General features: G+C 39.4%; 1 protein-coding gene across 1 annotated transcript; it reads left to right on the top strand.

The window, feature by feature from the left end:
* Window positions 1–455: 455 nt before the first annotated feature.
* Window positions 456–20,151, top strand: LOC124153940. The gene is made up of 2 exons (XM_046527364.1): window positions 456–536; window positions 19,664–20,151. Exons 1-2 carry the CDS (start codon window positions 530–532, stop codon window positions 20,128–20,130), a joined length of 474 nt encoding a protein of 157 aa, XP_046383320.1. The 5' UTR covers window positions 456–529; the 3' UTR covers window positions 20,131–20,151.
* Window positions 20,152–25,328: the final 5,177 nt, after the last annotated feature.

Here is a 25,328-nt window from a genome sequence, read left to right on the forward strand (position 1 = left end):
TTTGACTGCGGACTGCCGTACCTTGATGTTATTGATCACCTGGTGTTATGCGGGGAACTCAGTTGTTGATACTTCGTTTTGAGAGTTGAAATAGACGCCTCTACTTTGCGTACTCGGCAGGTGGTTGTCATTGCTCAAATATATCGACATTATTCGGGAGTTTCCTCCGAATTCAACCAGCCGAGACTTTTGAGTTTTCGTATTTAATTTTCTCTTCTTGGCCGTTGACTAACGTGACCCAAAGAGAATCAATTAGCAAAGAAGATTGAATCCGTAAGTGGATTAACTATCATGTCTCGCTAATTTCATTTCCTGTCTACATCTATTCGTCGTCGTATAATAGCCGAATGTAATAATTGAGCTAATGTGCATTTTGCACTCCTGGGTCATGACTGACAACGCCGTTATATTAATGTGTGTATTTTTCTTATTATTTCCAGCGAATCGAGTCGTTGTGAAAGTAGTGGTGTGTTAGCTATGCGAGTGATATTTCTTCGAAGTCTTCGACATTGGAAAGAGGCCGTGCGGAATGAATGGTAAGTAGATTTCTTCTTTCAACATTTCACTATGTTATATGCCAAAAAGTACCATTGGTATGCTAGTCTTTCATCTTCACTGGAAATAGAAGGAGTTTTTTCCATGCACGGGGTCGGTGTACTTAAGCGTGCGAACGAACAGTTTTATTTTTGTTTTTCTTTGTTTCACCGTGAATTTAAAAAAAATCAATTACCGGAGATAATACTAGGTAAGAAACATGGAACTTTTTGGGATCATGTTTTCTTGATGCGGATTTTCGAGATTGAGGTGACGGATACTTTAAATTGATTTCCTTTGCATGGTTTACTTGTTTAAAAATTTACTATTAGACCTCTTAGTGGCATCTGAAATCTTACCAACACTTGAGTATTCGTTGTGAATATTTGCGTCCCCTAAACACCTGGACGAGTGATCTTCTCGGTATATTAGCACTTGGCCAATGGTTTACCGTACTCATTACGCTGGTATTTTTTGGGGGGTGGGTGTACTATATTGGTTTCTTTGTAACATTGACACGTTTATGTCTAAATTTTACTTGTTATTGATTCTCCTGCTGTTATTCGATAGTGTCTTAACATGATAAAGTAATATTAATTTTCTTGTCTCGTATAAATTTACTGAAAATCGATTAACCTTGAATGTGCTGTCTTCCTCGCAACGCCAACAGATTTTGATATGTTCTTGCGGTGATATCTTAAGGATGAAGTAAAATTTGAGGCGAAGGCTGCTGACTTATCGCTCACTTCTTCCGAATGCATTTAGTTGTAACATCAGTTAAAGATTATGTGCCATTAGGAGATCTTAGAGAAATAGATCTACAACTACATAATACTGTGCGAGTCACCTGTAGGGTGTTCGGCAGGGGGTGTATCACTTGCGTACATCATGCAAGAGGATTCCCACTGTTCTTGTGGTCAGTGGTGGATAAAAGTGGTCGCCTACGCCTGTTATTCTGGTAATACATAATAGGAAACGTAGTTATAAGTAAGGTTGCTCTCTAATTCAAGTTTTCAATGTCACCAGCTCAGCAACTAACAAAGTGTGAAGATAATTGGAGACTAGGAAGGTCAAGTCACTGCAAAAAAATAGTGAACCACTCCCACCCCTAAAACAATCGTAATTCACTCTTGGAAAGAGACAATCTGCAGCCGACAGGTTCACCATTTTTTTGTTGTCGATTTTGATAGAGATAAAAAAAAAGGAATTGCTTTTTTCTGTTTCTTTTTCCCCTGCCTACGTACTTCTTACTAGCTGTGAAAAATCAACAGTATAAATCCTTTGACAGATAAATTGAAGAAGAAACGCATTCCTGCCGAACGGGTCACCACTTCTCAGTTGCTTGTCAAACTTGCACATCAATTTCAAGTAGTCCGTCTCTCTTGATAGTGATTTCTTCCCTGAGTGAACGTTTCCTTCTGAACAAGATAATTATCCAGGTATCTAATGATGTCATTTTCTCAAAAGAAGTGGGCGACAACTTCTATGGATTTTTTTTTTACCTTTTAAGGGAATTTTTGAGTGAGGACGGTTAGAATTTTTATATTAATATGTAAAGTAAAACATCTATAACCGTAGCAGTGCTTATGTTGGTTTAAAGTCTGAATATCACAATCATTTTATATGTACAAGAGCAGTGGTTATTTCAGCTTTTCTTTTTGATGACTAGGAAATTGATTTCTGAAAGCATCTTTATCTATATCATACGGTCATTCGAGATGTCCTTTCCGTTTACTGGGTTCATTAGGTTTGTGATATACAGAGAGAGTACTTATGTATAGTAGTCCAAGATAAACCCTATTGAAAATTATGTGCCATATTAATGCTTCCATTCAGTTGTAAAATCTAGCAATGAAAATTGCGTAACCATCCAACATTGCTAGAGTAGGCTTAGGAACGAGCGAAGAGAAAAGGACAAGGGTGAATTAGGACAGGGTATGGAAATTATGAGTAAGAAATTTGCTTGAGTAAGTCACTCCATCGAAGTTTGTTCAACGTAAACTTATTTTATGCATGCTGAGATATTGCTGAATTTATGGTTAAATATTTAGTTTTGGCTATTTCCGATTTATATTGAGGATTGTGATCGTTTTTCTACAGAACTATTTCAATCTTTGACTTCAATCCAAAGCATAAGGAATAGAAGGGTCGCTAGGTTTTGTTTCACACTGATTGTCTGAGTGCTATGATATGAAAATGGTCAAAAATTATTTTTATGTTTTGATGCCTTCACAAAACTGATTAGTGTTGAAACTATGGGTGGAAATAAAATACTAGCATTGGACATACTAGGTGAACCATGGTACTACTGATACTACCCATATCAGTTGTACCATGAAGTGAAATTTCTTTTCCTGTTCTGTGGTAACAGAAAGTAAAGCTTCAAACTTTAAATAGCATTGGGAAGAGGCCATGGGCTCAATAGCCCACTGCTATCCCATCTCCATTCCTAATATGCGATTTCAATGTTATTGAAAGTTTTTAGTCATAATATCAAAAGCACATTTTTGCTTTCTGTGTGTTTTCTGTGCAAATGAAATATGTTTTGTGCTCAAGTACAATGTCTCCTAAATTTGTTGCCATTTTTTCGTTTGCATCTTAAATCGCTGTTTTTATTGCATTAAAATTGCTTATAAATGCAATTGCTTTAATAATTTACTAAGTATAAGCATTGTAGTGGCTTCAGGCCGAAATCTCTAACCATTGACACGGGATTTGAAATTTCACAGCAATCATGTAGTCCGTGTATTTTGAGTATTGAATGCCAATTATGAGTTCTCGTCAATCAATCATAGGTATGTTCTGAAGATAATTTATAAAGACAATTTGTTTGTTGCCATTAGCAAAGATTTCGTGCCCCTTCTCCGCTACCTCGTCCGCCGCGACGACGGACAGAACCATACGTGTATTGAGGGTCACGTGTACCCAGGCGCCTATGCCACACTCACGATTTACTGAATCCAAGGGGCTTCTCGATGGTAGAACTCGAGGCTCATTTTCAATTTCTAGAAAATTCTCATTTCAAAGACAACTATACTGATTCAAAGGTCTCATTCTGCATTCAAATCATCTATCTATATGTACGAAAGTGGATGTCTGTTTGTCTGTCCGCTATGGGTTTCCATGCGGCTGCACTGATTGTGACCAAAGACAGTGTGCGAGTACATCTGTTGCCCTCTAACCTGTTAGTGCTACTTTTGGTTCTACTGAGATAAATATTGTCTCAGGAAATGTTAACCCTGCATAGCTGATTCCATAAGGAACCAAAATAACTCATGAAGTTTCGGTCGAAAATACACAAATTTTAAACTACATAAACCTTTGCCTTGGTGCTTCAATTGGTTGCTAGTTTGCCCTGTTGCCTGATGATCTAGACAAAGGCAAATGCAGGCAAAGCATTCGAAGTTGTACAGAGCATCGGGCAACAGAGAAAACTTGCGTCCAATCGAAGTGATTGGCTCAAAGTTTCTGTAGCTTAAAAATATTTCGTTTTCGACCAAAACAGCATTGCTAATTTTGGTTCCTTATGACATCAGCTATGCAGTGTTAAAATTTCGTGGCGCATTTTTTTCCACCCTGCATATTCAGGGTTAGTTTCACGCATTCAATGGTCCTATTAAAAGGAACATCGTAGCAGCCGAGATTTACATGTCATCAGTGGCGCCGACTCCATTGGGCCTGAGGGGGCCCGAGCCCCTCAAAAATTCGTTATGGGTGTGAGGAAAAAATGTGTCAGGCTTTTCGATTTTCCCCGGAGTGTCCAGATATTCGATATTCGTCCAGATATATGTCCAGATATTGGTATTCGATTTTTCAGGGTTCTAATGTTGATCATATGACTCTTCTAAAATGCTTAAAAAACCTAAAACTCAATACTTATAAAATTTCCGGGGGCAAGATCCCCGGTTTGGGTCCCCCCAATATTTTTTGTAAGTCGGCTCCCCTGCATACCCTGTTTGATTAAAGCATATTTCTGTTCTACTACAAGGTGGCAACACACAGTGGCGGGACTATAGGGGGGGGGGCTCTATCCCTCCTTGGGTATCCAGTTTACACATGATAGAACGGTAATTTTTCCGACTCCATCGACTGCTGGAATTTTAACCCCCATATAACCCCCATTCAACCCCCCTTGTCCCGATCCGGGTTCCGCCACTGGAAATACACGATGACGCAAGCGTATTTCGTTGCCCGTGGGCGATTGCTAATTTTTCGTCTGCTCGAAAACCTTTCGAAGTGTACCTATCGGGAAGTGGCCAGTTAGCAACATGTGAGTATCGTGAGTAAGTAAGGCAGAATAGGGCCAGAACAGTCTTCATAGAGATCCTTTGATTGTAAGTGGTTTTATTATAATTATTTAAAAATTTGTTGTAAATTAAGAGAAAATGTAAAAAACAACAGATGAAAATGAAAGCAAAAATAAGTGAAATAGAGCACGATAAAAATTACTTCATGAGATTTGAAATTGCCCTTCAAATACAACCTGACTGAATGAGAGTAGACGATGACGTTATTTGGCAAAATCCTCATTTGTTAAGGACCAAACTGAAAAACATTTTTCATTTTGGTAGAAATTGGAGGAAATTTCAATCTAATGAAATCATATTTGACCTCTCTGGGGAATTATCGTGAGCGGAAGCGTAGCGTAGAGTTGAAAGCGTTAAGACAATCTGGTTTTCTAACGTTTTTACACGAAGTAAGAAAGGCCCACCTCAAATCTTAAACAATGAAGAGCGAAGCTTGGAATAAATTTTAACATGTAATTTTGAAGTTTATTGACGGTTAATTACATCAGTTTGATAAACTTTCATTTTGAAAAAGACAAAAGTCAGAGAAACAGACTAAAGGCAAGCATTGAAATTAGTGGTTATTTAATATTGGGGGCGCCGATTACAAACGTTCGTATTAAGAACTTTAAAATTCGTGTTACCCATTTGAAGTAAATTTTCGACATTTATCCTCATTGAAGCATCTGATTCTCTTACGTTTACATCTGGCGAAATTCGCTATTTTGACGAATACAAACTCGAAGGAAGCCAATGCGTGGAAACTCTTGAGAACGAATATTACAATGGAGGATTTTATTTTGTTGGCCATCTGATGTGTCATCAACCACTGCGCATTAAAATAGGTTTACAAAAGAGTCTGAGGAGAAAGCGATCATACTTCTAAGGGAAATGTGCTGCAAATAGGAATGTTACCTAAAATTATATTCGGAATGAAATGAAACATCGATTTTATAACTTTTCAATGCTATTCCTCACGATGATAAGTATTGTATAATATTTAAATGCATTGACATCAAATATGATAAACTACATTAATTGCCTGTTATTTATGAAGGGCACAATTCTTTCTCTATAATGCATGGTGTATCAGATATGGTATGAGTCGTTATAATGTGTGGTTCTCGAAGCAGTCAGCAGGTTACATAGGTGATCAGCTTCTATTTATGTTGAAGGGGTTCAGCTCCCCGCATGAGAAACAAGTAAGAGGATTTGCCCGAGTGATATCTATAAATCTAATTAGGAAAGGTACGGGTGCCAAGAATTTTTCAATGAATAAGTGAAATAAAAACCTTTTGTGGAAAATTCCACATTTGTGACACATATCTATTTTATGTGAAGGTTGTCTATAACCATAATGTGATACATATTAGAATGTTTCCTTAAAAATTAAAAAAAAATAGCTGAAAAGGTTATTAAAATTTACCCGGTGATTGGAGCATTTCTGGATATATTTTATGCAGAAAAAAATATTTGACACGTATTTAGAAATCCATGCAGTTATGGGTAAACAAATATTGAAAAATTATGGATCGCTGTCAGCTCATCACCGCACTCCGTACTTTCGTGAAAACCTATTTAAGTGCGCCTATGGTGCCATCAAAATATATTTTCAACGGAACAATAGAGTCCCATTGCTCTTGAGTTTGTGTTGATGGTAGCAGCATCTTCAGACAAGCAAAGCGCTTAGCGCGCAGGTAAACTGTGTGACGAATTTGTTTGGTTTCCCATGATAACTCCCAGCTCATAAAGAATCCTGTTATCTCTGCTTAGTGCGGTGGGCGTCGATACGGGTTTGTGTTCTTGAGGACTCAGCCGCGAGCGTCTCATTGACTCGAAAATGCTCTAAATCAGGGTGGCCTGGCGCCATGCAGATAGGCAGAGCATCATGGTATGGGGCCAACCGTACTATCGTTTTCAAAAGTATGTAGAAACCCACGAGCCCCACTTAACTGATGTGGTAGGGTCGGTAAAAACTTGGAAGGTTGGCACATGAGGTAGCCTGCATCTCTCACCAGTACGCCGACAAGAGCCGACGAGGACGTAAGCGGGGCGACCGGGCTAGCGAGACAGGAGTCAAAATACAGGCTCAAATGCCCTAGCGGATAGAGCACTGAGGAAACTCACGTCCACGCACAGGTTGGGCCGTCGGAGTTTTCTTGTGAGCTCCGTGGCGAGGATTTCCTCTCTTCAGATTCGTATTTGGACTCACCGTGAACATAGAATGTAGTATATGTGGCTCCGTAGCTGAGTTGCTTCACGCGCATTTGATGCACTGAAGTTATGGGGGGGGATTCAAATCTGAGCAAGTTTTAATTTATTTTATTTTGTGAAAGGTCAATTGATAACATCAACATAATAGATATAGTTGACTCAAGAAAAACATTAACACAGACTTTTTTTCGCGACTAATTTTTTAAAATTAATGACTCCATCTGCGTCAACACATTTATTTCCAAGCAAGTATATTCAAAGAGTGGAAATAAGCAGGGGAAGTGGCAGAGGTTGTATTTTATCCTTGCTGCTGTCAAATTTCCGTTGATAAAAATCTCTACTCATATTATGGACAATACTCAATAAATACACTCGTTGTTGAAATCAGAATGATATCCCTAGAGCATGATGTTTGCAACTCAATCGATTACACTGATCAACCAAAAAATAATTATTTCTGTTCTAGCCATGTTTTTGGGTGATCCTCTGGTATTTTTCGGGCTGATTCCGAATCTGGTCCCAGATGTTTTCTATCATGTTAAGTGTTTTTAAGACAATCGGATTCAACGAGGATTCAAGGGAGTTTAAGTAAATAAATTGTGAATTAAAATGATGTGAAAATGGGTACTCACTCGGAATTTTCTCACATATAAAGCTTCTGACGAATCCCTTTTCAGTGTTCACCACTATTCTGATAATATGTTTCTGAACTTTTCTTGGTGCCGTTTGTGCATCAGTAGAATATTCTGGTGGAGACGGCGCCAAGGTTTGTAGGAAAAAAGTGCAGGTGTGAACCGATGAAACGATTTGTTTTGAATACGTAGAGCAACCCATTTTTTGTGCAATTTTATTACATTGACCACCAGATCGCGATGATATTTAGCCATTCTCTTTCATAGAAAACCTTCAACTGCATTTTTGAATGCCTTCCACACGCTTTTTTGTTTAACTCTAGCAGTCTAAATTCCGAATCCCTTAGCGCTTCTTAAAAAAATATCTGTGGCCCAATAAAAATCCTGTTATCTGTTTTTTACTGATTTTAAGGACATTTGTTTCAAATAAGTAAAACCTGCATCATTTTTATATCTTTTACACAATTTTGAAAAGCCCTAATTTAATACTTATAGGTGGCAAAATAATATTTTTAGGATCGTGAAAAAGTTGAAAAGGACATTTTTGAATCAAGGAACGAGTGCTTACGTTATAGCCAACCTTTTTTCAAGTAATGATTTTTTCTGTCTCTGCTATCCCAATAGCAGAAGAAGCAAAAATATTTCGTGTAGTCAAACTATATGCCTAGTAAAAATGCAGCTACTTTTAATTTTCCACAAATTTTGCGTAGTGAAAAATTTACTGCATATTCTGGTTAGATTCTTTCATGTCAGTTCCATGAGCTAATAATTTCGAGGGGAGTTCAATTCCATTATGTTATAAAACAGCCTTTAAGCTGACGTTAAAGAAATCAATGAACCTAATCATCCGCGTTGTATTCAAAAGTAAGAGTAGCCGTAACAAAGAGAACATCATTGCAAAAATGAAGATTTTTTTCATGGGAAAAAATGATTTAAAGTCGTCATTGAGAGATCTATGTATAGAAATTTTTGTTATTGGATCCAGCAAATACCAACCCTTCAATTGTGATCTTAAGATTTCATTCTGCTTTTTAGACAAATTTAAATTGCGCAATAGATCACTCAAATCCTCATAGAATGAGGTCTGTCAGATATGTTTGGTCCGAAAATTGGGTCTTTCGAGTTTTCGAATCCATCCTTCTCACATACTTTCTAAATATTCGCTAAGATTAAAATATTGTGTGGTTCCAGCACTGGTAAATTTTTCAAGTGTGGGGCTGATTCTAGGTTGTTTTTACTGTGTGTTTTAACTTCGTTGTTTTCCTTTAATTTCTGTTTCACAAAAATAGTAGTCAGAAATATGATCCTTAGCTTCCCGCCGAATCATGAGGACGGAAAAATTCATATGACATTCAGTCCAACCTGTGAGAAGCCTTTCACTCCTGCTACATATCGCAGAAGGCTCCGATCCTGTATCCAAGTCACCCAACAGACAGTCAAAATAAAGTGTAAAATACTGTCCCAAAAAGGTAAAATTCCTCCTTTTAGCCTTCAAAGTAATTTCACCGCACACTTAACAATAGTAATCGTGGTAGTTCACGCACTATTTAGGCCCATTCACCCTTTTAAAAATGTCTGCAAAAAAAGTATGGGTTGTAAATTTTTTTCAAATGGTGTTTTGTGATTGTCTACTTGTAGGGAACCAATGTTAAAAAAAATTCAGGATAATTAAAAATGCTGAGCAACATTGCCTCGGTGATTTGAAATGGATTGCCCCACGATGAAAGCTAAGACACTTCACAACGATTACAATGAAATAAGCTGACATTTCCTGCGAGCAACAAAATTCTCAAACCACCTGCAGATGAAAAACACACGTCTTTACGCGCCTACAGTCGCATACTTATTTGGAGTGGGAGCTGATTATGCATTGCATCGAAAAAAAGCGATAGGTTACTACAAGTTTAATTATATATTTTGTTGAGATAGGAAGGCACGCCATGCCATCGTAGGACAATATGTTATGACATGATATTATTATTTTTACCTGTTCATGCTATTATGATATATAAATGAAATAAATTACTACTTTTGTAAAAGAAAAAACATACATTCAGCTGTCCCAATGAAACTAGACGTGATGGAAATAAGGTAAACCCAGATTCCGAATCAGCAAAAAATACGTCTAAGATCATCCAACGACGTCTCCAGGTCAAAATCTTTGTTCACCAGCGTAGAAAGTTATGTAATTAAAAGCACCAACGCTTTGCTTCCAATATGAGTGCGAACTAAAAATATCTCCAAGGATTAAGAGGAAGTAAATTGGTACATGAAATCTTTCACCCTAAAAAACGGACGAAGAAGCGGCCTGGAGTGATTGTGTGACCTCGGCTGGGGCCCAGGGGGGCTGGGGGACTCGGGGGTCCTCTACCGGAAGATTTTGGGAAATCGCATGCCCAGAAGTGGATTTTGACGCTATTCTGGCTCTTAAAATTTAGATGAAAGTTTATAAAAGGTAGCAATTCCGTAAATAAAAATACTAAGAAAAATGAGAATTACATAGGTTAAAAATTAAGATAGGTATGATGGTTCTATTATCTATTAAATCTCTATTTCTACCTAAAAACCGCAATGAAATCCTCCGAAAATAACTTTCGAATAACCCTTTCAAAAAGCATCAGGTTCTCTTTTATCTCCTCAACATTTAATTAATTAATTTTTACAAAGTTTGTATGCTAATTACGCTGTAAATAAGGCAAATAATCAGAGCTTAGAATTTTATAATTGTTAAAAATAATTTGGTTCAAGTAATCTGAGTTTTTTTACACCTTTCATATACACTTCGAGATAGACGCGAGCGTTGTGGGGGCCCTATAACCTCGGGGGCCTCGGAGATAGCCGACCAACCAACCTGACCAGACCGTATCGAACGGAGAACATTAAATAATTACAAAAATATAACCGAATGGATACATCATCCATTTCTTCAACGAAAATTTGAAAGTAGCATGGATAAAATACAACTTGTGCTCACGGAGCTCACAAGAAAACTCCCGACGTCCCAACCTGTGCGTGGACGTGAGTTTCCTCAGTGCTCTATCCGCTAGGGCATTTGAGCCTGTATTTTGACTCCTGTCTCGCTAGCCCGGTCGCCCCGCTTACGTCCTCGTCGGCTCTTGTCGGCGTACTGGTGAGAGATGCAGGCTACCTCATGTGCCAACCTTCCAAGTTTTTACCGACCCGACCACATCAGTTAAGTGGGGCTCGTGGGTGTCTACATACTTTTGAAAACGATAGTACATTTTTACGAGAACATTACTGTTCTAGCTTAATGAACTCCTCATATTAGCGACACTAAGTCAATCCATGCGAACCAATGCACGCTATATTTGCGTTCTTTGGTATTTGGTCCAAAACCGGGATGGAAAATTTTTGAAAATCAGGGTATTAACAATAAGTAGAGGGTTTTTAACTAATTTTAACACTTTTTTATAACCGAAAGAACTTCATTTGTTAAACAAAGCTATTGTAAATGCATGATTTTTCAATATTATTTGTTTGTATACATAATTATATTTGTGTTTTCTTTATTTCGGGGGGGAGTCCGGACCCACCTGACCTCCCCACACGCTACGCCACTGGCAGAGACATTCTCCCGTTCACATTGCCTTCGGCCACTTATGCCCCGTTTACACTACGCACCATAGGTGTATCTAGGGGTTGGGGGGAACACATGCCCCCCTCAGACCCATAAAAATATGCAAGATTTTTAATGCGGTCCCATTATCATTGCGTTCGTTTTGTATTACGAGGTATCCTTGTGCCTCCCCCACCAGAACTAAATCCTGGATACGGCCTTGCTTGTGACCCCCAGAAAGAAATCCTGGATCCGCCTCTGCTACTCACGTAGCGACCACGGTCGGAACTACTCTTCTTTCTGCTGGTCTACTCATATTGACGCATTTTTCCTCGCATAAACATATCCCTAACAACTTGTCCATTAAAACTCACTCGGAGCCTCCCTTGGCCTTTCTCCCTGTCCACGTGTCTTCGACGATTGCCTTCATCAGGCCATCATATGTCATGATATGGCCGATTAAATCTTGATAATGCGCCCGTGACTTCTTTTTGAGAAAGTAGAAGACTTCTCTTTTCTCCCACTCTTCTAACCACTTATTCATTACTGACTCGGTAAGATTATATGATAGCGCCGATGTTTCGGGTACCGACTCGCTACCCATTCTCACGGCTATTGATATAATCTTACCCGCGCAGTATACCGAGAAGAGTTTTTACGTGTTGTTCGTCGGGAAAGAGTTAAATCTTAATAAATGTTTTCTTACCTCTGCGCTTGTATTCTCAGCTATCTGGGTAATTTAACTCGTTTTGTTGCATACCCTCTCTGCCAGTCAGGGGCGCAGCCAGGAATTAAGGCTGGGGGGGGGGGGTTTAGGTGCAACTAATACTGGGTTGTGTGGGGGTATGGTATACCAACCAGGATAAGCGGTAGGAGCGAGATTAATAAATTGCGGAATTTTAAGATAAATGGTTCAAAATGGTGAATTTTGCGGCTTTCTAAGTGATATTCTATTTTTCCTTATACTATTCCATTAGTAATACCAATTCAATTAAGTAAAATGGATTAAAATTAAAAATTTCTCTGAACTCTGGGGAGCGGGGGGGTTATCCCACAACCCTCCGCCCTCGCTGCGCCACTGCTGCCAGTGATATTCCCCTTAGAATGTCTTTCTTAATTCGTCCATTGTCAATTAATCGACTTCCATGATAGCGGAACCATGCCAACAACTCTTGAAAATTGGACGGCAATTTTTTCGCGCTTTTTTATTCAAAAATTGATAAAAAATGGTAGAATGGGGTATATATTTTTTCTAACTTGTCATTCCCTTTCATCTGCCGTATCGGATTACCTATTTGCGATTTTGTTTCTACGACCACGAGAGCGATGACATTCTCACAGCGGAGAAAGAGAAGATCTGCCATGAAGCTCCACCAGGCTACTAAACCAAAGCACCCTTCTCTTTTGTCAACTAGTTACGCGGCGAAAATTTAGAGGAAATCCTCGATATGTTACGGCAGCCGTCTCCAGTATCTGTCTGCATAGCCAACACACCGTATAAAAACACCGTGCCACAAAACGTATAAAATTATCTCCGCAGTGTAAGGTTTGAGGGTGCAAATAGAGTCTGCAAAATCATGTCTGGGTAAGTTAAAAATGAGAAGAGTTTCGTAAGTTGCCCCTCGTAACACAAATGTTCCATTGGAGACTCAGTAGCGTAAACAGGGGAGGGCACGCCAACACCCCCAACACCAATTAATTTCAGTCGAAAATTATAAACCTATGAAACAAATTAATTCCACTCCTGTATAATGCTTTAGCTAAACAGCATCTCATCGACCCATCAATTGTGTAATTTTAAGTTCCGAAATAGCATAAAATGTGATTTCTAGAGATAGAAATGTTCGCATTTTCTCCAAAGGTTCCATTTCCATTACTCCCTGGGTCGTGCCTCCCCCCCCCCCCCCCCCCCCACAAAACATCGTCCTGGCTACACACCTGATCAGACTACTAATGAATGAAGTGATGAATCGCCAAAGGATTATCCAGATATTGTGGACTACTGCCTCGCAAAAACATTATTTCCTATGAAATAGATTAAAACATGAGAAAAACAGATAGGGTCTGAATGGAATCCCGAATCTTGACTGACTGTTAAATTATATGAATTTGGAGGAATGGAAGAGGAAAACCATGGACTCGAATGAGAAGATATTTAACTCTTAGATTGCGGAAACGTTTTTATATATTTTGCACGCTGACATTCATCCAAAATTTTTATTGCTACCTGGATATCTTACACTTGAGCACTTTCCTTCGCCTTCTGGATCGCCAAGTGGCTTAACTCTACCAGACCAGCACTCGTGGCAGGGGGTGCCTCCTGCAGAGGAGGTCCCTTCTGCACTAGCTGGCAGCTAAAATCGTCAACTCCCACAGCCCAAGGGTTAATCCAACAAGGGTTTTTGCTCCGAAGAGGTAGAGCGATCATGTACTGATTTAACCATTTTGAACTCCTATGGACCCATTCTGCAGTCGGCGCCCAGGTTAACAGGTTCCATCCAGGTTCATGTTTGGCTTCTCTGTATTTCGATTCAATATCTCTATGCTTATTTTCGATGCAATGGTCCACCTATTCGATTAATATATATTGATATCTGTTGCTACTTCGATCGCATTTTAATAGATTATTAAAAATGTCCGCAGCGCGGTTATGAAGCGATGCTATCCAATTTTTTTCATTATTTTGCGGTGTAATGTTTGCATATCTACATCTACATAATACCCCGCAGGCCGCCTAAAAGGCGTGTGGCAGGGGGTGTTTGGACACCAAATGCGAGGAATAGCAATGAAAAGTTATGAAATTGATAGATCACATGATCATTAATGTCAATATCGGTTAACACCCCTAACTACACGTTATTTCCCCGTGTTACCATATGCCCGACAGCGACGTGAGTGGCGACTTTTGTAAACACATTTTAATGGTAGGCGGATAACAACACATTTAAAAGCCGACTTGAGGATCGTCTTTTGTTTTATTCGTGCTTCTTACGCTCCAGTGCGATTCACTTAAAAAATACCGCCACACACCTCCCCATTTCCCGTAGGGCGAGAAAAAGGAATGCGAAACATTGGGCGAAATGGGGCATGGTAAAAGTTAATAAATAATTTAAATAAATAAAAATTTCATGGCAATCTTTCTAAAATAGATTTCTGGAATTCATTCGCATTCTATACTATGATGAAGACAGTTCTTGAAGTAAAACAATTATGAAAACAAAAGTGATTAATGTCTTCGGATTCGATATATAAGGCATAGATCTTCCTATTATACTGAAGACTAGAAATCTAGTGCACGCAGAAATATCTCTACTGGTGACATACCTAAAATACGAGTAAATGCATAACTTTAAATGTATTTATACACATTTGACATTCGGTTATAAAAAGCAACAATATAAGAGAGAAAAATAGGCTATTTCTTGAAACGTCAGAAATACATTGACAGTACTGGACGAGAACATAAATATTTATTTTCAGGCTTGCAAATGAAGACCTTGATGACTAAGTTGAAAAGTTGACGTGTGAGTTTCGCATAAATAGTGGCCCATTCATAGAGAAAGTGGAGCAAAATAAATTCCAGATAACCACACAATCTGAAATGGTATCTTATTCAATTTTTGCTATCCACTGTATAATTTAAAGAAAAATGAGCAATCTGCGGTTGAAAAATAAATCCCGAGGCTAGAAGGTCAGCAAATTCAAAACTTCGGGATTGGATGCAATACACGTGATCAGAAAATCTCCAGACCTATGACTGACGACGAAAAAAAAGGCCCTTCAAAAAAGTATTGCGCAATTAAAAAAATGCATGGGTCCCAAAAAAAATTTCTTGCGTACAATTCTCGAAAAAACTTCCCAAATTTACATTTAGGTTTTACATGTGCCCATTGAAAAAACATGTATGCCCAATTCATTACGTTGCGCTCTTAATTTGGAAAGGGATCTAAACCATGTCGTGAAAATTTCTTAACAAGACGGAACATGTAAAGAATAGTCACACTTACCGCTTGAGCAACTAACGATATAACGGCAGTCTTTTCTACAATTCCCACTATCCACAGTTTTCGATAATAGACCGTTGTAAAATGAAAAAATAAATAAATCATCAACACATTTGAATGCCGTTCATATGTTTAGAATCACTAAAAAACGTATGAATATTAGCACTTAGTATCAATTTACAATTCCACATTGAGTAGTTACTTCAGATGGAATCCCTGGTTAGCAATAAATTTTCGCAACTATATTCTTTCGTTCTATGCCATATATTTTAAATTATCATGTAATCATAATTAGAAAATAAAACTCAGTAGCATATCATGTAGTAATTCATTATTGCAATGCTTGACCTGCGACGGTTCCGGAGCAACAATGCTTTCGAAACCATACGCCAAACGTTGCTACGGGACTATTGTTATTCCTCATACGAATGCATTCAGAGCAATCGAGAGCAGACGTTTGACAACTGAAAATAGCTTTTAAGCTGTTAATTGAGCAACTTGAAGTCCAGCATGGGCCAGTGCTTGTGCCGTAAGTGTCATAACCATTGTAGGATAGTATTTTTAGACCTAAATCCACTGAATATTGGCTGATTTTAATAGAAATACGTGGCGAAAAGGGTATTGCCTAGCAACCACTTGGATATAATCGTCATGGCTGGTCGGTCCTCGAAGGATTCGACAGTTTTCGAGTGCTAATGCACAAAAAGTTGCGTATAGTCTTAATTTTGGGATTAATATCCCTCTGAACGCAATTAACTTAACAATATTCGGGATCGTAAACCTGATGTGTTCGGTTCGATGGCGTGCTTCCTGAATTGAAGCGCAGATTTCATGCTCTCGTTAGCTTCGTTATGCGAAATCGCTTAATTTCTGCGAGGGCCAATTACTGCGACGAAGCGTATTTTATAGTGTCTTATTACATAAGAATACTAATCAAAGAAGAAGTAAGGCCTAATGTGTTCTTAAATCGCAGATAATCTACGCCCGAGACCTGATTGAATTGAATTGATTGTCTTTCACATACAACGGTGTTTCGAGAAATGCATAAAATAGGAATTTAATCTGCAACTCTTAGCCGATTATGTATGTTTGCATGCAATTTAATTGATATGAGGTTCATAAATTTGTTTTTCATTGGAAATGAATGTGGGACAGGTTGAAATAATCATTTTAAAAAATCAGTTACTCGTTAAAGTGTCCTTTCCTCAATTTTAGTTGATGAACTACCAGCAGTACTTTTTCTTGATTGAATCTTTCGCGACTCATGATGATTAAAAATAAGTCACAATTGAATTGAAAAGTCAAATCGTACGTAAAGAACTCACAGCATTTCCTGCAAATCATAAAGGACGTACGAGTGAACCCGGAGGACATTCTCGTCAGTTTTGACGTGACGTCACTTTTCACGAATATACCGGGGGAAGAGGCGGCCCAACTAATAGAAGAAAGGTTCGACAAATACATCGCTTCTCTGACATCTATTTGCCTGCACAGCACTTTCTTCCGATGGCAAAATAATTTCTACGAACAAGTTTCAGGGGCGGCGATGTGATCTCCCATCTCTCCAGCAGTGGCGAATATTTATATGGAACACTTGGAAACAGTGGCAATCAAAAATGCAACGCATAAACCCAAAATTTGGTTACGGTATATAGACGACACTTTCAACATTTGGACGCATGGTTGATAGAAGTTGGAACAATTTTTTGAATATTAAGTACCCTTAACAGCAATATTAAATTCACTATGGAGATAGAAGAATCCGGAAAACTGCCATTTCTCGACGTCTTGGTGAAGAAGAATGACAACGGAAGCCTAGGCCACGCCGTGTATAGAAAACCGACATCAACAAATCGGTATCTCCATTAGGAGACGATGACGGATGAGATCGGTAACATCCTCCGGAAATTTGACATAAAAGCCATTTTTACACCACACGCCCAAGTACGACACCTCCTCGGAAATGCCAAGGATAGGACGCCGCTTCAAATTGAAGGAGTATACGAAATCCCCTGCCGATCTTGTGAGAGGAAATACATCGGGGAAACCGGACGAACAGTCAAAACTCGGATAGAAGAACACAAGCGGGCCATTCGACTGGGTTACCCTTCAAAGTCAGCCGTAGCGGAGCACGAAGCCACCGGACATGCGATCGACTTCGAAAAATCAAGAGTCATCGCGAGGATAAAACATTTTAAAACCCGACTCATCCGCGAGGCCATAGAAATAAAGAAAAACAAGAACAACTACAATAGAGATACCGGACTAAGAATCAGCATTACTTGGAACCCAGTCATCCGCAACATTTCGTTATCTTCCCCCTCCAGTCCTAACTCCCCACACCCTCCGCCCACCCCTCCCACCTGAAATATAAAAAGGCAGCAAAAACCCAATCCTTACATTATTCCCTTGAAAAGGTGACCAGCAGTCGGTCGCGAAACGTCGGGGCTATCTCCATCACGACTCGCGGCATACACCCGTATGTGACTTACTTTTAATTATCAGCAGTACTGTGTAATAATGGTAATATGTACATTGTAATAGGCAGGGGCGTATTCAGGACGACATGTTAGGGGGGCACGACCCGGGGGGTAATATTTGAACATTTTTATCTCTAAAAATAACATTTTATGCTATTTTGGACGTTAATATTAAGCAATTCATGGGTCGTCGGGAAACTTTATTTGCTAAAATATATTGGTGGAGCAGAATATATTTTTTTATAGGTTAATATTATTCTCCTTATATGAAATGCTTTTGGTAGGTTGGCACGTGCCGCCTGTGACTTCTCCCCCCCCCCGACTACGCCACTGGGAATAAATTTTTTACTTCACAGTAGCGTATTTATCCCTTTCGCATCCTTAACAGCCTGGCCCAGTGACGTAACTAGGAATGTGCATTGGGAGCGGGGGGAAGGGTTAGGCCTGAGGGGGCGACCTCCCTCCCATTGTGAAAAATGGCATGCCTGGAAGTACATTTTACATCGTTCTACGCTTAAAATGTAACTCACGGCAGATGCAGTTATTATGCGGAAAAACTAGTCAATGGTTTTAAATATTCTTTTTATCTCTCTGAGGCTGGGGGAATCTATCCCCCTTCGTGGAGGAATTTATCCCCCTCATACCACCCCCATCGTTACGCCACTGACCTGACCTACAGTCCGGCCGCCGAAAATTGACAGCTAGAAGGGGTAGGGGGCAATGTTGCCAGGTCAGAAAGGGAAACGCCCACCTCACATGTAAACAAAAGGGATCCGTGAAGAAAGGAGCCAGAAGGGACGACGGGCGTGCAATGCCAACGAAAGAGTCGCGGTCAGCATTACCTTTTTATCCTTTTCTTTCCTACTACTCTGCCCTCACTGAGAAAAATAGCGATCGCGCAAATATCACGTATTGCCCTCAAACGAACTGGTAATTGAAGTAATTATAGAAAAATGCTGCTAATTTAAATGCCGGAGTGTAAATGATAACTCTAGGAAAAAAACAATCATAGAAAGGACTCCAGTGAACCAAATGCAGTTTCTGATTTGACATTAAATAAAGCAAGCAATTTTCCTTCTATTCGTTTTATCCTATGCTTTTTCCCTTCTCTCGTAGTAACCGTGGATATGCTTACGGACTGCTTCCTCGTCGAAATTGTCAATACTTGTCTTCTGACTTCGCCTGCGTCTTTTCTTTCTGGGTATTCTTAAAACAGGAGGTTCTATGTTTTCACTATTACGGTCACCATGTTTTTCTTTCAGGATCCTCGAAACTGATTTGGAACTGATTCCGCATGCTTCAGCTGTTCTATCTATCACTCTTGCTAATGGAATTAGGGGACTGCCATGGAATTTTTCCTTTTCAAAGTATTCATAAATACTCGCGATTAATTCCCGTGTCTGGGAATTCAGTGTCACACCATGACCACGTTTCTTCCCGCTCATGATGACAAGATGAAATCAATCAGAAATACTATTTAAACAAAGAAACTCGAAGCCTTCTTTAACCACTTTAATGAAATACTTCCGTTGAAAGCGCTGAGAGGTTTCGTGAAAAGCGTTGGAAAAAGCACAAGTAACTATCCAGAACACCACCACAGCAACACCTACAGCACAGTGAACTAAGAACGCACGCAAGAGCAAAGAGACAATCTATGGAAAGTTTTGTTTTGGTGATTCAGGCTTGTTTCGGTGATTCATTAGCATGTGGCAACGTTGCATGACTAGGCGAGGGTGTGAGGTGCGTTTGGGGGACAGCGATTGGCTGAAAACCGTTTTGGCAAAGGGTTCCCCACCCCTTCTTCTGAGCTGTCAACGGACAACTCTTGGCGGCCGGCCTGTATGTAACTCCCTACCCTTCTTCGCATCCACCGACCCTTGGACGATCGTTTTCATATAGAGATTATAGGACTGTCAAATCCTTCATTTCCCTCCAGGCAAGCGCAAACGGCAGGGCGACTGTGAGGACACACATCGACCCGGAGGGAGCGAGGAGGGCTGCCGGGATGATGTCCCTCCATCGGCAGTGGTTGCGGCGCGACTCAGCGCCCTCGATGCAACAAGGGAAATTCCACCACCCCCCAATCCGCCGATGGAGGGCGAAGGAAAAATCATCCCAGGTTGGCTGTTCGGGCCAATTCATATTGGGGCGGGTGATGCTGGCCCAGATGTGGGCCAGGAGTCTCCACGGCAATATCCAAGGGCCTTTCAAGGCGTCGAGGGGATAGGCTACCTCAATTTCTACCTACGCATTACTGCGGAAGATGACCGAGGGCAGTGGGTGATCCGCGGCGTAGAGGTAGTCGTCCCCCTCGACTTCGTGGTGGTCTACCCGGGCCACCCACCCTTCGCCGTGGAGGTGCGATTTCCGCCGGCCGGGCCCCATGGAGAGGGCCCCGTTTGAGGCCCGCAACCGGCCTCCAACAAGAGGTGAGTGAATCATCTTTCGCGTTGCAACAACGAGTACTTTTAACACTTTGAAGACCCAGCCCTATCCACTCTCACGGGATACCATGCCCCCTCAAAAATTCGTTGTGTGCGTGAGGAAAAAATGTGTCGGGCTTGTCGATTTTCCCCGGAGTGTCCAGATATCGAGATTCGCCTTATCAGGGTTCTAATGTTGATCATATTACTCTTCTAAAATGCTTAAAAAACTTAAAACTCACTACTTGTAAAATTTCTCGGGGAAAGATCCCCGGTTTTGCCCCCCTTCCAATAATTTTTGTAAGTCGGCATCCTTGCTCAGGGTCGAAACGAAATCGGAGTCGAAACTACTTCGGATCTGAACTTAAATGAAACTCTGGGTCGAAACGAAACACAGATAATAATGTTTCGCACTGGAGAGACCGCGTGCTTCACCTTCGAACAGTTAAGTTTCGACCCACACACCGAGGGCGAAGTGTGGTTGAATTGAGTAGAGGCTCGGCTTACCGCATGCATTAAATGCATGGTGCACTCATATTTTTACTACTAACAGGGGAACGGTGAACGCAAACTGGAAGTTTATATGTTTAACCTCTCTACATGCATGTCTAACTTAATGGGTCGAAACTATTCCCTCATTTCCCGCTCCACTCAACTTCTGGGATCGAAACTTAACTATAAGCAGCGGAGTTTCGATTAATTTAGTTTCGTTCCGGGGAGTAAAGTTTCGTACCGGGTCGAAACTAAAGTCCTTGGTGATTTTAATTTCGTGTGGAAACGAAAATAAACCTAAGCCTAGTATTTTCGTTTCCCTCCGGGGGTCGAAACGAAATATTTTCGTTTCGCTTCACTTACTATGCCTGCTTAAAAGGTGATGTCATTTAGTGGCCCCTAAATTTCTTCTTCGGATTAGGAAATGTTTTATTAAAACAAATCAAAAGCCCTTGGCTTCTCGCAACCTATGCATGTAAAATCCACGGGCTTCAAAATGTTACGACCAATCCACAGTGCGAGTATAGTATGGCCTACAGCTTCCAATTTCAATGATGAACTTCTTGTCCTTTTTTCTCTCTGACATGCCTCGAGTTTATTGGATGTGTATGTCGAGGGGATGAGAAGGGGAGGGTAGGGGGTGTGATTTTGTTCTAACACGAGAAGGACCGGGGTCGCTACGTAGATGGACCCATATCCCTCATTTTAGCGTGTGGTAATCATTTAAAATATTTCTGTTAAAATTATTTGATAAATTCATTACTCATAACCTTTTCCTTAATTTATACTTTTTAACTGAGTAATTTGTTACAATTAATTTTGTGCTGAAGCTAAATTTTAAATGCAAATTTTAAATTCAAATGTATTTCCAGGCATGTAATTTTTCAAAAGTTTTCCCGGACCCCTTTGGCAGCGTATGATCCACGGGGCAGAGGGGCCACGTAAATGCCTAGGTTATCCTTTGATGACATGATGTGAATCAAATAGCCGTACTTGAGGCACAAGATATTTCGTCGATATGAACAGCGATAGTATGGCGAGTGTGAAAACTGGATGAATCGCGAAACACAGCCGAGCAAAGGAATATGGATTCACACACTGACGACGAGATAATATCCGCATAAGGTTCACGAGAGGATTGCATTCCTGCTCAGTGCTAGCTGCGTTTTTTTCCCAAATATACTAATAATCTTTATGACCTCTTAGTCCTCTGGCATTTTCTAGGAATTTTTTCCACGTATGTCAATTTCGAGCTTCTCAAAAACTCGTCGGTGTCCATCTGCATCGGCTGTATTCTTCGAATTAGATTGTCTTATGTTTTGGGAGTGGGCGTGAAAAAATATTTTAAGGAAAATTTAAGGCAGCGGAAAACTTTGATCTAATAATATGAAAAGTGAGATAAAATAATTTCATGGATTACTATTTATTGACTTTAAATTGTTGGGCTGAGTTTAGAATTATAAAAATACAGTAGATTCCGGTTAATTGGGACATATCGGGACTTGTGATTTTTGCCCCAATTAAGCGGCTGCCCCAATTAGGCGAACTATCCTGTATATGGGCATAAACAAGCGTTGAAATGATAGAAAGACGACTAAAGAATGTTTATAATGCAACACAAGTTTATTAAAATATTAATTTGATTAATAGATCAGCGAGTTGAGTCAATTTATTATCATTTTAAATAATTATAACATTTTTGTTAAAAATATTTTTCACAACCTCGGGCGACGATGAATGATTGTCTTTTACTAAGTCCTATTAAAGAAAAGTCTTATCCTCTTGCGGATAGTATAACAACAAGAGCTTTCAAAATAGGGCAAGAATGGGAGCATTTGTGAAAAATAAGAGTAAATCAAAGGAGGAAAATATAAAAAAATAGTATTAGAAAAGAAAAAATTATAATTATAATAATAAAATTAATCACACGTGGTGGTGCTTCGGTAAATTGCCGTATCTTCTGTTGCATTTTATCTTATACCTTAAAATTAATTTCCCAGGCCAGAACACCAGGCCACCTCCTCGCTCCAACCCTGAAGATTGCATCCATGCAGGTAGGATACCGTTTTTCATCTTAATACTCTTATCACCGACCAAATTCAGGTAATAGTTCAACCATGAATTCGAATTTATAGTAATCGAAGTTATCTGAGGAGAAATCACCATATTTTTTTACAATCAGTCTATTCAGCATTTTCATTACCACATACTTACATTCAAATACCTAAAGCAAATTGGAATATACCGGAAATAGCCACGGTGCAAACTTTACGGTATCACCCGCAGATCGCACATTGTGCGAAATGTCCACAGAGAGAATCATTAGCTTTGACAAGGATTCGAACCCGGATCCAAAGATTTCCGATCGAGTGCTTTAACCAGTTCAGTTACCGAAATTTGTGGACAAGGGCGAACATCTCTTACAATTAGTGTTCAAAGCTCGCGGCTTTTTGCTAATTTTGAATTTGTTAAATTTGGACTAACTTGCTCTCCGGCTGTGACGAAGTGCGCATGTGCTGACCAGTCCAGAAAGTCATGTCGAATATTGCCCACAAATATCTTCGCAGCTAAACTTGCTAAAGCACTAGATTCACCGTGATTTCGGAGGAAGAAACCGAACAAATTGCGTTCGGTTGAGGAACAAATTCATTCAAACCAAGGTTCATATCCGTTTCCCCACAACTGTTTATTATTTTCTTCGAAATTTTTATTTTTCCTCTATCTCCTTATTCTCGGTTGGTCATAATTCACATTCACGCATATCTTTATTAAAACCCTGTTCAGTGCTACAACAATACTGATTTTATTTATCTCATGATATCGTAGACCATTAGTGCTACGATCCTTCGATCAATAAGTGTTTCTTTGTTAAATTCGCGTAATATGATGCAGCTAGCGTTGGTGAAGTGCACCTAGTTTAACTGATTGAATATGAAATAGTTTTTTTTAATAAATAATATGCTCTTGCATAATTATTGCATATTATTTTTCAACATGAACATTTCAGCTAAACTATGGGTTGACGAGGAACCTTTGTCGATCACAGGAGATCGTCACACTTCTAACTTCTAATCTCTCTGAATTCTAACATCGCTCTCTACGCGCTTGCCCTTTAATATCCTCAGACGGTTCCACTATTTTTCGCTGAACTCCAACACTATTGCCGATAAAATCACAATTGAATGTGTTTTTTCATCTTTTTTACGAAATGGCATACATCGGCTAGAATGGCATTAAATTAATTCGTAAATCCCAAGGGAAGAGATCTGGTGTGAGTAGGGGTCACTGGGGTAATGATGGTCAAGTGAGGGGAAAATGAGTGTAAAGCTTCACTTTGTTTTGAATTTGGAACGCAATCGTGTGGAAAGGCTTACATATAGTGGGTATAGTTTACCTATTTCAGACCTCAATTGAGCCTTAATTAACCTTAGCTATTGATAAAATTAAAAATATTGTAAAATCAGCTTTGACCTGTATTACCCATATCCTGGGGTAACGGCAGTCGCTAATGTCATGTCCTACTAAATGATTGTAAAATAAGAAATATGAGGATTTTAGATGACTAAGGCACGTTTAACTGAAATATTTATGTCTATTATATTAAATAATTCCGCATTTAAGAAAGCACAAAAAAGTAAATGGAAATATGGACTTAATATGAAGTCAATGGTTTAAAAAATATCTTTCCTTGGTAAAAAAAGGGCTGAAAATTTTAAGGGCACTGCTAATAGGCTTACATAAGTTTATGAGCTTTTAGAACCTTAAGTTAAATTTGAATTCCGGAGCACATGTTACATAAATACCCCTCAGGAGTGTTCCATCTAGAACATTCTTGATGTGCCCTTAATTCACAAGTATTGCACTGATACCACATTTCTTCATCTTTTCCGGTGTCTTCGTTAATAGAAAGTGGTTTCTTTACCCATTTCCGTTAAAAGTAACTCACTTTCTAATTCGTCCTCACAAACCTTTTTCTCATCAATAGCAGTGTCTGAGTCAGATTCAAAGTTTCCTGTTCATTTTCTTTTGCTTATCTTTCTGTGTTTTTCTTTTAGCAATAGCAGCCGTTTGCTAATGATTTCAAATTGAAGATGTCTGATACAGGCTACAAGCTTTATTTGTTTTTTATTTCAACAATTTTCCAACATTCCCGTTAATACAAATTATTGTTTAATAGGCCTTGAATTGTGGACGATTTTGAGATCGGAAAAACGGGCTGCCGTGCATGGATGGATGGTGTTGGTGGGCTTTTTTGTTATGGTGTGGATGTTCGTTTGGAATTTTGGAATTAGTTCCGTACTTTCAATGAATGGAGTCATTCATCAATTTTTGTTAAATGTCGATTGTGATATAGCTTGAAAAATAGAGAGACCAGTGATATTTCGTTTTTCGATCCGTCGAGTCGCCTAATACACGTGCTACTCGCGACGTAAAAGCGGCAGTCTAACCCTTTCGCGAATAAGTTGATGATGTTCATCATGGGTGTGTGACATATGAAGTAGTAGTACTCGTATGGTCCCCTTGAATTGTGGAAGACATTGTTCTGGCAAGTATTCTTGGAGTTATTGTTGGCAATTGCAAATCCTACTTAAATAGTATGATGGGTTCCGTATAACTATGCACTGATAAGGTAATTGTTTTAGTAGAATTGGGAAATTGCATACTTTTTATAAACAGTATGCTGAT

This window comes from Ischnura elegans, chromosome 1 (assembly GCF_921293095.1).
Source record: "Ischnura elegans chromosome 1, ioIscEleg1.1, whole genome shotgun sequence".
Lineage (NCBI taxonomy): Eukaryota > Metazoa > Arthropoda > Insecta > Odonata > Coenagrionidae > Ischnura > Ischnura elegans.